Genomic DNA, 14,189 nt, shown 5'->3' with positions numbered 1-14,189 from the left:
ATTTCTCTGAAAACATTTAACCTTTGATAGCGCTATGCAGAACTACATCATGAATTGAGAGGATGTGTAGAATGCAGACCTTGGCAGAAAATGTTGTATTGTGTAGTTTATTTGAAAAATACCAACTTTTCAAATACTTGAGGTAGTTGAATATAGTTTATTTACTATGATGGGTTCTGAGTTCTAAACATGAAAATATGATGAATCCTTATTCATGTCACTGAGGGAGAAAGGGGAATGTTGAATTCTGTCAGGTTACAGTGGGGCAAAAAAAGTATTTAGTCAGCCACCAATTGTGCAAGTTCTCCCACTTAAAAAGATGAGGCCTGTAATTTTCATCATAGGTACACTTCAACTCTGACAGACAAAATTAGAATTTTTTTCTCTCCAGAAAATCACATTGTAGGATTTTTTATGAATTTATTTGCAAATTATGGTGGAAAATAAGTATTTGGTCACCTACAAACAAGCAAGATTTCTGGCTCTCACAGACCTGTAACTTCTTTAAGAGGCTCCTCTGTCCTCCACTCGTTACCTGTATTAATGGCACCTGTTTGAACTTGTTTTTCAGTATAAAAGACACCTGTCCACAAACTCAAACAGTCACACTCCAAACTCCACTATGGCCAAGACCAAAGAGCTGTCAAAGGACACCAGAAACAAAATTGTAGACCTGCACCAGGCTGGGAAGACTGAATCTGCAATAGGTAAGCAGCTTGGTTTGAAGAAATCAACTGTGGGAGCAATTATTAGGAAATGGAAGACATACAAGACCACTGATAATCTCCATCGATCTGAGGCTCGACGCAAGATCTCACCCCGTGGGGTCAAAATGATCACAAGAACGGTGAGCAAAAATCCCAGAACCACACGGGGGGGACCTAGTGAATGACCTGCAGAAAGCTGGGACCAAAGTAACAAAGCCTACCATCAGTAACACACTATGCCGCCATGGACTCAAATCCTGCAGTGCCAGACGTGTCCCCCTGCTTAAGCCAGTACATGTCCAGGCCCGTCTGAAGTTTGCTAGAGAACATTTGGATGATCCAGAAGAAGATTGGGAGAATGTCATATGGTCAGATGAAACCAAAATATAACTTTTTGGTAAAAACTCAACTCGTCGTGTTTGGAGGACAAAGACTGCTGAGTTGCATCCAAATAACACCATACTTACTGTGAAGCATGGGGGTGGAAACATCATGCTTTGGGGCTGTTTTTCCTGCAAAGGGACCAGGACGACTGATCCGTGTAAAGGAAAGAATGAATGGGGCCATGTATCGTGAGATTTTGAGTGAAAACCTCCTTCCATCAGCAAGGGCATTTTAGATGAAACGTGGCTGGGTCTTTCAGCATGACAATGATCCCAAACACACCGCCCGGGCAACGAAGGAGTGGCTTCGTAAGAAGCATTTCAAGGTCCTGGAGTGGCCTAGCCAGTCTCCAGATCTCGACCTCATAGAAAATCTTTGGAGGGAGTTGAAAGTCCGTGTTGCCCAGCAACAGCCCCAAAACATCACTGCTCTAGAGGAGATCTGCATGTAGGAATGGGCCAAAATACCAGCAACAGTGTGTGAAAACCTTGTGAAGACTTACAGAAAACGTTTGACCTCTGTTATATACCCTTTGTTGGCAATGACAAAGTATTGAGATAAGTATTTGGTCAATAACAAAAGTTTATTTTCCACAATAATTTGCAATAAATTCATAAAAAAATCCTACAATGTGATTTTCTGGATTTTTTTCCCTAATTGTCTGTCATAGTTGAAGTGTACCTATGATGAAAATTACAGGCCTCCTTCATATTTTTAAGTGGGAGAACTTGCACAATTGGTGGCTGACTAAATACTTTTTTGCCCCACTATGTTATCGTTAGCCATGAGGGATCATATGGGAGGAGAAGAGCCACAGTCTGGTACAAGTCAACATGACAGCCGTGACTTGGGGAGGAATGAGGAACTTGGGCAGGTCGGTTTAGATGAAGAACAGATATCACTAAATATCTGTATAGCAATAGAGATGTATTGGCTGCTCAGAGATGAGGAGAAGGAAACTCAGCATAAATACTAGTGCTTGTGTGGATATGCTTGACTTATGCAGCTGGATGACCCAGCGGGTGAATAAACTTGGTATGAGCTCTCATAGTTGTCCGTCAGTTTTTACCCTGTTATTTATAACTTCAAAGGCAACTATTTCCTTTGATTTTCAAATAGAGGTCTCTGGAAAACCAATATTTGAACGTATTTTGAATACATCTCAGAAAACCAAATAATATTTGAAGTTACTGAATGTATGCCAGTAAAATACACACACACTTGAAGTCAGAAGTTGACATATAGCCGTGGCCAAAAGTTAAGACACAAATATTCATTTCCACAAAGTTTGCTGCTTCAGTGTCTATAGATATTTTTGTCAGATGTTACTATGGAATAGTGAAGTATAATTACAAGCATTTCATAAGTGTCAAAGGCTTTTATTGACAATTACATGAAGTTGATGCAAAGAGTCAATATTGCAGTGTTGACCATTCTTGTTCAAGACCTCTGCAATCAACCCTGGAATGCTGTCAATTAACTTCTGGGCCACATCTTGACTACTGGCAGCCCATTCTTGCATAATCAATGCTTGGAATTTGTGGGTTTTTGTTTGTCCACCCACCTCTTGAGGATTGATCACACGTTCTCAATGGGAATAAGGTCTGGGGAGTGTCCTGGCCATGGACCCAAAATATCGATGTTTTGTTCCCCGAGCAACCTAGTTATCACTTTTGCCTTATGGCAAGGTGCTCCATCAGGCTGGAAAAGGCATCGTTCGTCACCAAACTGTTCCTGGATGGTTGGGAGAAGTTGCTCTCGGAGAATGTTTTTGTACCGTTCTTTATTCATGGTTGTGTTCTTAGGCAAAATTGTGAGTGAGCCCACCCCTTTGGCTGAGAAGCAACCCCACATATGAATGGTTTCAGGATGCTTTACTGTTGGCATGACATAGGACTGATGGTAGCGCACACCTTGTCTTCTCCGGATGCTCCAAACAATCGGAAAGAGGATTGAGACAATGACTTTACCCCAGTCCTCAGCAGTCCAATCCCTGTACCTTTTGCAGAATAGTAGTCTGTCCATTATGTTTTTCCTGGAGAGAAGTGGCTTCTTTCCTGCCCTTCCTGACACCAGGCCATCCTCCAAATGTCTTCGCCTCACTGTGCGTGCAGAAGCATTCACACCTGCCTGCTGCCATTCCTGAGCAAGCTCTGTACTGGTGGTGCCCCGATCCCGCAGCTGAATCAACTTAAGGAGACGGTCCTGGCGCTTTCTGGACTTTCTTGGGCGCCCGGAAGCCTTCTTCACAACAATTGAACCGCTTTCCTTGAAGTTCTTGATGATCCAATAAATGGTTGATTTAGGTGCAATCTTACTGGCAGCAATATCCTTGCCTGTGAAGCCCTTTTTGTGAAAAGCAAAGACGACAGCACGTGTTTCCTTGAAGGTAACCATGGTTGACAGAGGAAGAACAATGATTCCAAGCACCACCCTCCTTTTGAAGCTTCCAGTCTGTTATTCGAACGCAATCAGCATGACAGAGTGATCTCCAGCCTTGTCCTCGTCAACACTCACACCTGTGTCAACGAGAGAATCACTGACATGATGTCAGCTGGTCCTTTTTGTGGCAGGGCTCAAATGCAGTGGAAATGTTTTTGGGGGATTCAGTTAATTTGCATGGCAAAGAGGGACTTTGCAATTAATTGCAATTCATCTGATCACGCTTCATAACATTCTGGAGTATATGCAAACTGCCATCATATAAACTGAGGCAGCAGACTTGTGAAAATTAATATTTGTGTCATTCTCAAAACTTTTGGCCACGACTGTACACTTAGGTTGGTGTCATTAAAACTTGTTTTTCAACCACTCCACAAATTTATTGTTAACAAACTATTGTTTGCCGGTTAGGACATTAATTCATGCATGACAAAAGTCATTTTTCCAACAATTGTTCACAGACAGATTATTTAAGTTACAATTCACTGTATTACAAGTCCAGTGAGTCAGAAGTTTACATACACTAAGTTGACTGTGTCTTTAAACAGCTTGGAAAATTCAAGAAAATGATGTCATGGCTTTAGAAGCTTCTGATAGGCTAATTGACATAATTTGAGTCAATTGGAGGTGTACCTGTGGATGTATTTAAAGGCCTACCTTCAATCTCAGTGCCTCTTATCATGGGAGAATGAAAGGAAATCAGCCTAGACCTCAGGAAAAAAATTGTAGACCTTCACAAGTCTGGATCATATTTGGGAGCAATTTCCAAACGCCTGAAGGTGCCATGTTCATCTGTACAAACAATAGTACGCAAGTATAAACACCATGGGACCACCCTGCCGCTCAGGAAGGAGATGTGTTCTGTCTCCTAGAGATAAACGTACTTTGGTGCGAAAAGTGCATATCAATCCCAGAACAACAGCAAAGGACCTTGAGAAGATGCTGGAGGAAGCAGGTACAAAAGTGTTTATATCCACAGTAAAACAAGTCCTATATCGACATAACCTGAAAGGCCGCTCAGCAAGGAAGAAGCCACTGCTCCAAAACAGCCACAAAAAAGCCAGACTACGGTTTGCAATAGCACATGGGGACAAAGATTGCACTTTTGGAGAAATGTCCTCTGGTCTGATGAAACAAAAATAGAACTGTTTGGCCATAATGACCATCGTTATGTTTGGAGGAAAAGGGAGAGGCTTGCAAGCTGAAGAACATCATCCCAACCGTGAAGCACGTGGGTGGCAGCATCATGTTGTGGGGGTGCTTTGCTGCAGGAGGGACTGGTGCACTTCAAAATAGATGGAATCATGAGGCATGAAAATTATGTGGATATACTGAAGCAACATCTCAAGGCATCAGTCAGGAAGTTAAAGCTTGGTCGCAAATGGCTCTTCCAAATGGACAATGACCCCAAGCATACTTACAAAGTTGTGGCAAAATGGCTTAAGGACAACAAAGTCAAGGTAATGGAGTGGCATATCAAAGCCCTGACCTCCACCCTACAGAAAATGAAAAAAGCATGAGCGAGCAAGGAGGCCTACAAACCTGACTCAGTTACACCAGCTTTGTCAGGAGGAATGGGCCAAAATGTAAACAACTTATTGTGGAAGCTTGTGGAAGGCTAACCGAAACGTTTGACCCAAGTTACACAATTTAAAGGCAATGCTACCAAATACTAATTGAGTGTATGTAAACTTCTGAACCATTGGGAATGTGATGAAAGAAATAAAAGCTGAAAGATATCATTCTCTCTACAATTATTCTGACATTTCACATTCTTAAAATAAAGTAGTGATCCTAACTAGTCTAAGACAGGGAATTTTTACTAGGATTAAATGTCAGGAATTGTGAAAAACTGAGTTTAAATGTATTTGGCTAAGTTGTATGTAAACTTCCAACTTGAACTGTGCGTGTGTATTTTGATAATGAGTGAGACAAAAGGCAATACAGTAACACTTGACATGAAGTTCTTATACATGTGGAGTAACTTTGCGATTATTACAAAAGCAATGTTGTTACATAGGACTTTGGAAATTGCATAACATTGAGTTATATATATATATATATATATATATATATATATATATATATATATGCGGAATAAGTCACTATTCCTCTTTACAAAAACTACGCAAGTAAGATACAATTACCAAAGTACTATGTAACATGCTAATAAAATATTGTTTAAAGTAATATCAGTTGTAATAAGACATGAACAAAAACTGCCAACATGCTGCCAACAGTAACAATTTGATGTGATTTATTAGGATCCCCGTTAACCGACGCCAATGGAGACAGCTAGTCTTACTGGGGTCCTACAGACTAAATACTTTACAACTTACATTCATTTCAAAACACGTGTGCGTGTATGGATCTATCAGTCACAATACATGTCAGTATATACACACAATATGGATATTAAGTGTCGAAAAGAAACTAAATATTCCAACACTTGAATCAACTACAGCCAAGGTAGGTTGAAAATCGTGTTAGCTTGTATTCTGAGGAGTGGTGTAAACAACTTAAGTAAAAAATATTTTAAAATAGTACATAAGTAGTTGTTTTGGATATCTGCACTTTTACTATTCATTTTTGACAACTTTACATCACTACATTCCTAATGAAAATAAATTTACTTTTTAGTCCATACATTTTCCCTGACACCCAAAAGTACTCGTTACATTTTGAATGTTTAGCAGGACAGGAAAATGTAAAATTCTTTATACTTTGATACATTTTAACAATTAAATGTACTTTTGATACTTAACTATATTTAAAACCAAACACCTTTACTCAAGGAGTATTTTACTGGGTGACTTTCACTTGCGCCACTATCCCTTTAAAGATATAGTGTGTGTTTGATTCAAGAACACCGCAGCTACACTATATCAACAGAAGTTGGTAGAACCCCCTTTAAATTAGAGGAATTGGCTATTTCAGCCACACCCTCTGCTGACAGGTGTATGAAATTGAGCACACAACCACGCAATCTCCATAGAGAAACATTGGCAGTAGAAAGCTTTACTGAAGAGCTCAGTGACTTTTAACGTGGCACCGTCATAGGATGCCACCTTTCCAACAAGTCAAGTCATTACATTTCTGCCCTGGTCAACTGTAAGTGCGGTTATGAAGTGGAAACGTCTAGGAACAACAGTGGCTCAGCTGCGAAGTGGTGGGCCACACAAGTTCACAGAACAGGACCGCAGAGTGCTGAAGCACGTAGTCCGTAAAAATTGTCTGTCCTCGGTGGCAACACTCACTACTGAGTTCCAAACTGCCTCCGGAAGCAACATCAGCACAATTACTGTTCAGCAGGAGCTTCATGAAATGGGTTTCCACACACAAGCCTAAGACCACAATGCGAATGCCAAGGGCGGGTTTAGTGGTGTAAAGCTCGCCACCATTAGACTCTGGAAGGGCTAGGCCCCTTCGTTCCAGTGAAGGAACATCTTAAAGCTACAGCATACAATGACAGTCGACGATTCTTTGGGATAAACACCTTTAGGATAAATTGGAACGCCGACTGCGAGGCAGGCCTAATCCCCAACATCACTGACTGACCTTACGAATGCTCGTGGATGAATAGTAGCAAGTCCCCACAGCAATGTTCCAACATCTAGTGGAAAGCCTTCCTAGAAGAGTGGAGGCTGTTATTGCAGCAAAGGGGGACCAACTCCATATTAATGCCCATGATTTTGGAATGAGATGTTCGACGAGCATGTGTCCACATACTTTAGGTCATGTTGTGTATCATAAAAGTAAAAATATAAGTAGTTGTGTGTCACTATGTATTTATACGTATCGGCATAAAATATAATTGGTTTAACTTGATTATGTACACATAGGGCAATGGACATTCAGGATAATGGTAATCAAAATATTCAGATAGTCATATTTAATCTAAACAATACATTTATTTCAGAGAGATTGGAATAGTATTTGTGAGGTGTGCTCTATTCATTCTATTTCTATCTTCAACATGCAGTTCCAGATAGAACCCTGCCATTAGTTGAAGGCAGCCAATCCAGTAGTTTCTGAGATCTGTATTCAAATATTTGTAAAAAGTAGGTGTTTCTCAGATCTGTATTCAAATAGTATGGAAAAGCAGTCACTTTCTGAGATCTGTATTCCAATAGTTTTAAAAAGTTGTCATTTTTGGGGCTCTGTATTCAAATTGTTACTTTCCACAAAGCATAGCTAAAACTATAGTTATTCCAGGTCTGGAGGAACGCAGGGGATGAGGGGAGGAAAAGGGGGAAAGCAAAGCGGGAAAAGAATAGCATAAAACAAGAAGGCAGCCATGCAAGCTGTGAGTAGGCGAGCTATCAGAGAAACAAAGTGTGTGCGTGCGTGCATGCATGTTATAAGCTTCCTTAAGGATTTAGTGCATTTGTTTCTAAGCCAACCAATTTAGGCAACCAAAACCATTAATAGTGTATAAATATGCCTAAAACTTACAATACCAGTCTTGTCAAATCTACCAGCAATGCCAGCATGCCAATGATTTTCATTTGCGGATTCTTAGACTTGATCTAAAAAGAGCTTCTCCCATGCAGTGGATTTACAAAGGGGCAGGTTTCAATCATGATCAGTCCAAAACATTGTGTAGAGAAAGGGGAAGATCGGTATACATGCATGCATACCTTCTTGTTAAAGGCCCAGATCTTGTCCCATTCCATGTTGACCACAGACCTGGATCCACCCTGGGTGAAAGAACAGACGGTTTCAAAGATGGAATCAACCACAAAATAAAAGGTTCAACAGTCTAAAAACATGACAATAAGAGTTTATTACAAGGTCCAACGCAGCCATTTTTATCTCATATCAAATCAGTGTAACAATCAAGTACCTGAATGTGATTGTTTTCAATTTAAGTGTTCAAAAATAAACAAAAATAGCTTCTTATAAGACAGAAATTTCTCAAGCAACAATTTTGCTAGGACTGTGTGGGAGTGGTCTGAGTGGAGGGGAAAACTGAAAACTAGCTGTTATTGGCAGAATACTTTGGAACTGTTTCTTATTGGTCTATTAACTAATGACACCAGGCAGGCCAAAACAGGATGACATTTCCAGTAGTCTTTTCAAACAGCTCTTACACTAGAATGGCATTATCATCATTTTCACAATTACAGTGTGGACATATATATAAAACACAGGAATATCACTACACTGGGCCTTAAGGGTCTATTGAAGTAACAGAATAAAAAAAATCCCCATCAAAATCTGTCAGTTAAGCTAGTTGTTTTTGCATGGGCTGCATCTCAATCCACCACATACGTCCTTCCACATCCACAGTGGAAGGTGGCAGAGCTACAACGGTGTTTGCTCGACCACGAGACATCCCGGAAATTCTTCTCACGAAAACATCTGTTATATGCAAACGGTTTGGACTACAAGCCCCATGGGACTCGTCTGAAGTTGGGAGCACCGATGTGCAAATTCCTGTCTGTAACGTCCGAACCGTTTGGGTTACAAACTAATATGACCCCACCGTGGAAAGGGGACACTCATTCTATGTTTTGCTCTACTACCCCCTACCTTCATCTGAAGGTAACCCACACAAATTAATGAAAGTTAAGAGGTTAAAAACTTCTGCCATTTAAGAATGATGGCCACTGTGTTCATGGGGACCTTCAGATCTGTGCCTCGACATGATCCTGTCTCTGAGCTCTATGGACAATTCCTTCGACCTCATGGCTTGTTTTAGCTCGGACACGCACTTTGTAAACATTTCAAAAACTCTGTTTTCGCTTTGTCATTAAGAGGTAAATTATAGTTATTTCAATAAAATGAAAGCATACGTTTGTTTTATTAACAAGGAATAATGAGCAGAAAGGGAGAAAATATTATTTAATCAATTTTAGAATAAGGCTGTAACGTAACAATGTGGAAAAAGTCAAGGGGTCTGAACACTTTCCGAAAGCACTGTATGTGTCCAGAAAAACCTAAGTATTTCCTGAGCTTTCTTATATCTCCTCGATATAAGGACAGACACTTCAAAACCTTATTCCTTTTGATACACTATAAATACAAGTATATGGACACCCCTTCAAATGAGAGGATTCGCCTATTTCAGCCACACCCATTGCTGACAGGTATATAAAATCGAGCACACAGACATGCAATCTCCATGGACAAACATTGGCAGTAGAATGGCCTTAAAGGACCTCAGTCACTTTCAATGTAGCACCGTCATAGGATATCACTTTTACTGTCCATGATTTTGGAATGAGATGTTCGACAAGCCAGTATGGTCATGTAGTGTAGAAACACACACACCTGGGCAGCAATGAACTGCTTGAGGCCCTCGACGGTCATTCCTCTGCGCAGGACACCTCTGACAGTCGGGAAGCGTGGGTCATCCCTGAGGCAGGGGAAAAAAAACATTTGATTTGGATCTGGGCTTCAATGAAGAATTAAGATTATTTTACTAACAGGTATCACAAATCTACTCCATCAGTGCAATGGGAAGTGACCATCATCTCCAGGTGTTGTGTTTAGCAGGGAAAAAACAGAATGGTACTAACTGTACTTGTCAAATAAAAACAGATTAATTTACGGATTGCCAAAAATGTTGTTAAGGTGAGCCGTACTAAACATAACCCTGTCGTATGGAAAGGGTATTACGTTTACTCACCAGCCGTCGACGTAACCCTGGTCGACAAACCATGTGAGCTTGCGTTTGGAGAGCACCGTGTTGTTGAGGTTGAGCCGGGCATATTCCCAGATGTAGGGCTTGCGCAGGCGCAGTGCCTCGATCACCCAGTAGAACTGGTCATCGCGGTCGTGGTACTCCGTGGTGCGGAGCGCGTGGGTCACACCCTCTATGCTGTCCACGATTGGGCAGGCGAAGTCGTACGTGGGGTACACCCTGGGGGGTAAATATAAATGTAAATGTGTGAAGCCTGTTACGCGCCTAAGTGAGCTGCTACACAGGACATGCAATAGGGCATGAGTCGCGAGTGATACACTCCCATTTTATTAAATGTAACCAGCTGCACTGACCATGTGAACAACAGGGTGCTTTTGGTACGCGAACGTTACACACCCGGTATATCGGCTATTGTTCTATTGTATATGTGCATCTCTGGGCTATGTTCCATTGATTCCCGGGGTCATTTCATGTTAATCTGAGCTATAGTCATTCAAGCAGGTAGAAATTCAGCCGGTATTGCGATAAAGCCACTATCACTACACTAGAAGTCAACAGCAATACAACTTTTAGATAAAAATGACAAGTCAGATTTCAATATTGGCCAATGTCATAACGATAGAGGTTGTCTTCTCTCTAATGAGCAATTGATCATATTTTTGTGAAATTCCTACCACCACATTTCTCCTATTTGTCTGCCACTGCAGTCCAGGGTGCATTGCATGGTGCCTTCGCAAATGTCAGACACCACTCTGTAGGGCACATCGATCTGCAGGTTGAACATGGAGAGATTGTGGACTCCTAAATTGACGGCGCAGTTTGTTTAGGTGATTTTAAAGCCAACTAGCTCCTTCATATACTGATATTGACTTTGGTATTGTGTCTACGTTTAATAGCTCGCTACAGTGACTTCAGAAATTATTCACAGCCCTTGACATTTTCTACATTTTGTTGTATTACAGCCTGAATTTGCAACGAATGAAATTGAGATTTTGTCGTCACTGGCCTACACACAATACATTATGTGGAATAATGTTTTAGAATTATTTACCAATTTTTTTAAATTAAAAGCTGATAAGACCCCTTTGTTATAGCAAGCCTCACTTGCCGGAGAGGAAGGAAACCGCTCAGGGATTTCACCATGAGGCCAATGGTGACTTTAACTGTATTAAAGTTTAACGGCTCTGATAGGATATATCCATCTTCAGTTTAGGGCTGTCCCCGACAAAAAAAAAATAATCTTGGTGGACTGAAAGTAGTCTGTTTTTTCGACCAATCGATTGCTCGAAAATTGCAAACGTATTTTTCCATACACTGTACATAGACAACCTCTATGTGTTTTAATCAAATCAACTACAGTACCAGTCAAAGGTTTGGACACTCATTCAAGAGTTTTACTTAAATTTGTACTATTTTCTACATTGAAGAATAATAGAGAAGACAAAACTATGAAACAACTTTTTTGTTTAAGTGTTAAATCAAAAATATATTTTACATTTGAGATTCTTCAAAGTAGCCACCCTTTGCCTTGCTGACAGCTTCACACACACTTGGCATTCTCTCAACCAGCTTCACCTGGAACGCTTTTCCAACCGTCTTGAAGAAGTTCCCACATATGCTGAGCACTTGTTGGCTGCTTTTCCTTCACTCTGTGATCCAACTCATCCCAAACCTTCTCATTTGGGTTGAGGTCGGCTGATTTTGGAGGCCAGGTCATCTGATGCAGCACTCCATCACTCTCTCCTTATTGGTCAAATAGCCCTTACACAGTCTGGAGGTGTGTTTTGGGTCATTGTCCTTTTGAAAAACAATGGATAATCTCAGCAAGCGCAAACCATCCAGGAGGGTGTATCACTGCAGAATGCTGTGGCAGTCATGCTGGTTAAGGGTGCCTTGAATTCTAAATCAATCACAGACCGTGTCACCAGCACAGCACCCCCTCACCGTCACACCTCCTCCTCAATGCTTTACAGTGGGATATACACAAATCAAATCAATCAAATTTTATTTGTCACATACACATGGTTAGCAGATGTTAATGTATCGAAATGCTTGTGCTTCTAGTTCCGACAATGCAGTAATAACCAACAACTAATCTAGCTAACAATTCCAAAACTACTACCTTATAGACAAGTGTAAGGGGATAAAGAATATGTACATAAAGACATATGCATGAGTGATGGTACAGAGCGGCATAGGTAAGATACAGTAGATGGTATTGAGTACAGTATATACATATGAGATGAGTATGTAAACAAAGTGGCATAGTTAAAGTGGCTAGTGATACATGTATTACATAAAGATGCAGTAGATGATATAGAGTACAGTATATACGTATACATATGACATGAATAATGTAGGGTATGTAAACATTATATTAGGTAGCATTGTTTAAAGTGGCTAGTGATATATTTTACATCATTTCGCATCAATTCCATTATTAAAGTGGCTGGAGTTGAGTCAGTGTGTTGGCAGCAGCCACATGCAGAGATCACATGCAGAGATCATCCGTTCACCCACACACCACCTCCTCCATGCGTCACAGTGGGAATCACACACGCGGAGATCTATTTGCCTACTCTGCGTCTTACAAAGACATGGCAGTTGGAGACAAATATTTAAAATTTGGACTCATCAGACCAAATAACAAATTCCCAATGGTCTAATGTCCATTGCTCATGTTTCTTGGCCCAAGCAAGTGTCTTCTTCTTATTGGTGTCCTTTAGTAGCGGTGGTTTCTTTGCAGCAATTTGACCATGAAGGCCGGTCACACAGTCTTCTCTGAACAGTTGATGTTGAGATGTGGCTGTTCCTTGAACTCTGTGAAGCATTTATTTGGGCTGCAATTTCCTGAGGCTGGTAACTCTAAAGAGCTTAAACGCCGCAGCCGAGGTAACTTCCTTTCCTGTGGCGCTCCTTATGAGAGCCAGTTTCATCATAATGCTTGATTGTTTGTGCTACTGCACTTGAAGAAACTTTCAAAGTTCAAGAAATGTTCCATATTGACTGACCTTCATGTCTTAAAGTAATGATTGACTGTTGTTTCTCTTTGCTTATTTGAGCTGTTTTTCTCATAATATGGATTTGGTCTTTTACCAAATAGGGCTGTATTCTGTAAACAACCCCTTCCTTGTCACAACACAACTGATTGGCTTAAACTCTTTAAGGAAAGAAATTCCACAAATGAACTTTTAACAAGGCACACCTGTTAAATGAAATGCATTCCAGGTGACCACCTCATGACGCTGGTTTTAGGGAATGGCAAAGGGTGGCTATTTGAAGAATCTGAAATATAAAGTATATTTTAAATTGTTTAACACTTTTTTGATTCTGTGTGTTATTTCATAGTTTTGATGTCTTCACTATTATTCTACAATGTAGAAAATAGTACAAATAAAGCATGATCAGAGCATGATCCAGTTGAGGAACTATTGTAATTCTCAATGGACGTAAAAACAAACTGTTTGCGTGCTGTTTGAGGTGAAGAAAACATTCCATTGAGAAGCTCCAGGTCATTAGTGGTGTTGCGTTAAGCCAATCAGATCCCCAAATGGGCACATTTATATGCCTACAACTGCACACAGGCCATGTACCTTTAGGCCTACTTCTATGCGTGCACGTCCTTAGTCAACATTGACAGAACTTGTAAATAGAATTAAAAAACCTAAACTTGTTCAAGTGTAGCATAGGTTGTGCACTCTGCAAACAATGTGTCCAAGACTGAAATATTGAATGAATTAATATAAAATGACCATAACCAAAGTAACAAACACTATAGAATAGAAATTATAGGAAGTAGCCGTCAATGTACTACTGGTGATATATAGTGCAATCGGAAAGTATTCAGACCCCTTCACTTTTTCCACATTCTGTTACAGCCTTATTCTAAAATGGACTAAATAAAAAAATGGCCTCAATCTACACACAATACCCAATAATGACAAGGCGAAAACAGGTTTTTAGACATTTAATAAAGAACAGAAATACCCTATTTCCGTACGTATTCA

General features: G+C 40.4%; 1 protein-coding gene across 1 annotated transcript in view; it reads right to left on the bottom strand.

Annotated features, from left to right (window-relative positions):
• Positions 1-14,189, bottom strand: part of eprs1 (glutamyl-prolyl-tRNA synthetase 1) — an 88,706-nt gene that overhangs the window by 50,791 nt on the left and 23,726 nt on the right. Inside the window, exons 10-12 of the mRNA XM_021584352.3 lie at positions 10,168-10,401; positions 9,810-9,894; positions 8,174-8,233 (exon numbers count right to left, since the gene is read on the bottom strand). Coding sequence (XP_021440027.3) covers positions 8,174-8,233; positions 9,810-9,894; positions 10,168-10,401 — 379 coding nt within the window. The remainder of the gene's footprint in view (positions 1-8,173; positions 8,234-9,809; positions 9,895-10,167; positions 10,402-14,189) is intronic.

This window comes from Oncorhynchus mykiss, chromosome 25, assembly GCF_057628025.1.
Source record: "Oncorhynchus mykiss isolate SJ-2025 chromosome 25, ASM5762802v1, whole genome shotgun sequence".
NCBI classification, from domain to species: domain Eukaryota; kingdom Metazoa; phylum Chordata; class Actinopteri; order Salmoniformes; family Salmonidae; genus Oncorhynchus; species Oncorhynchus mykiss.
This window is presented reverse-complemented; position numbering and strand designations above follow the sequence as displayed.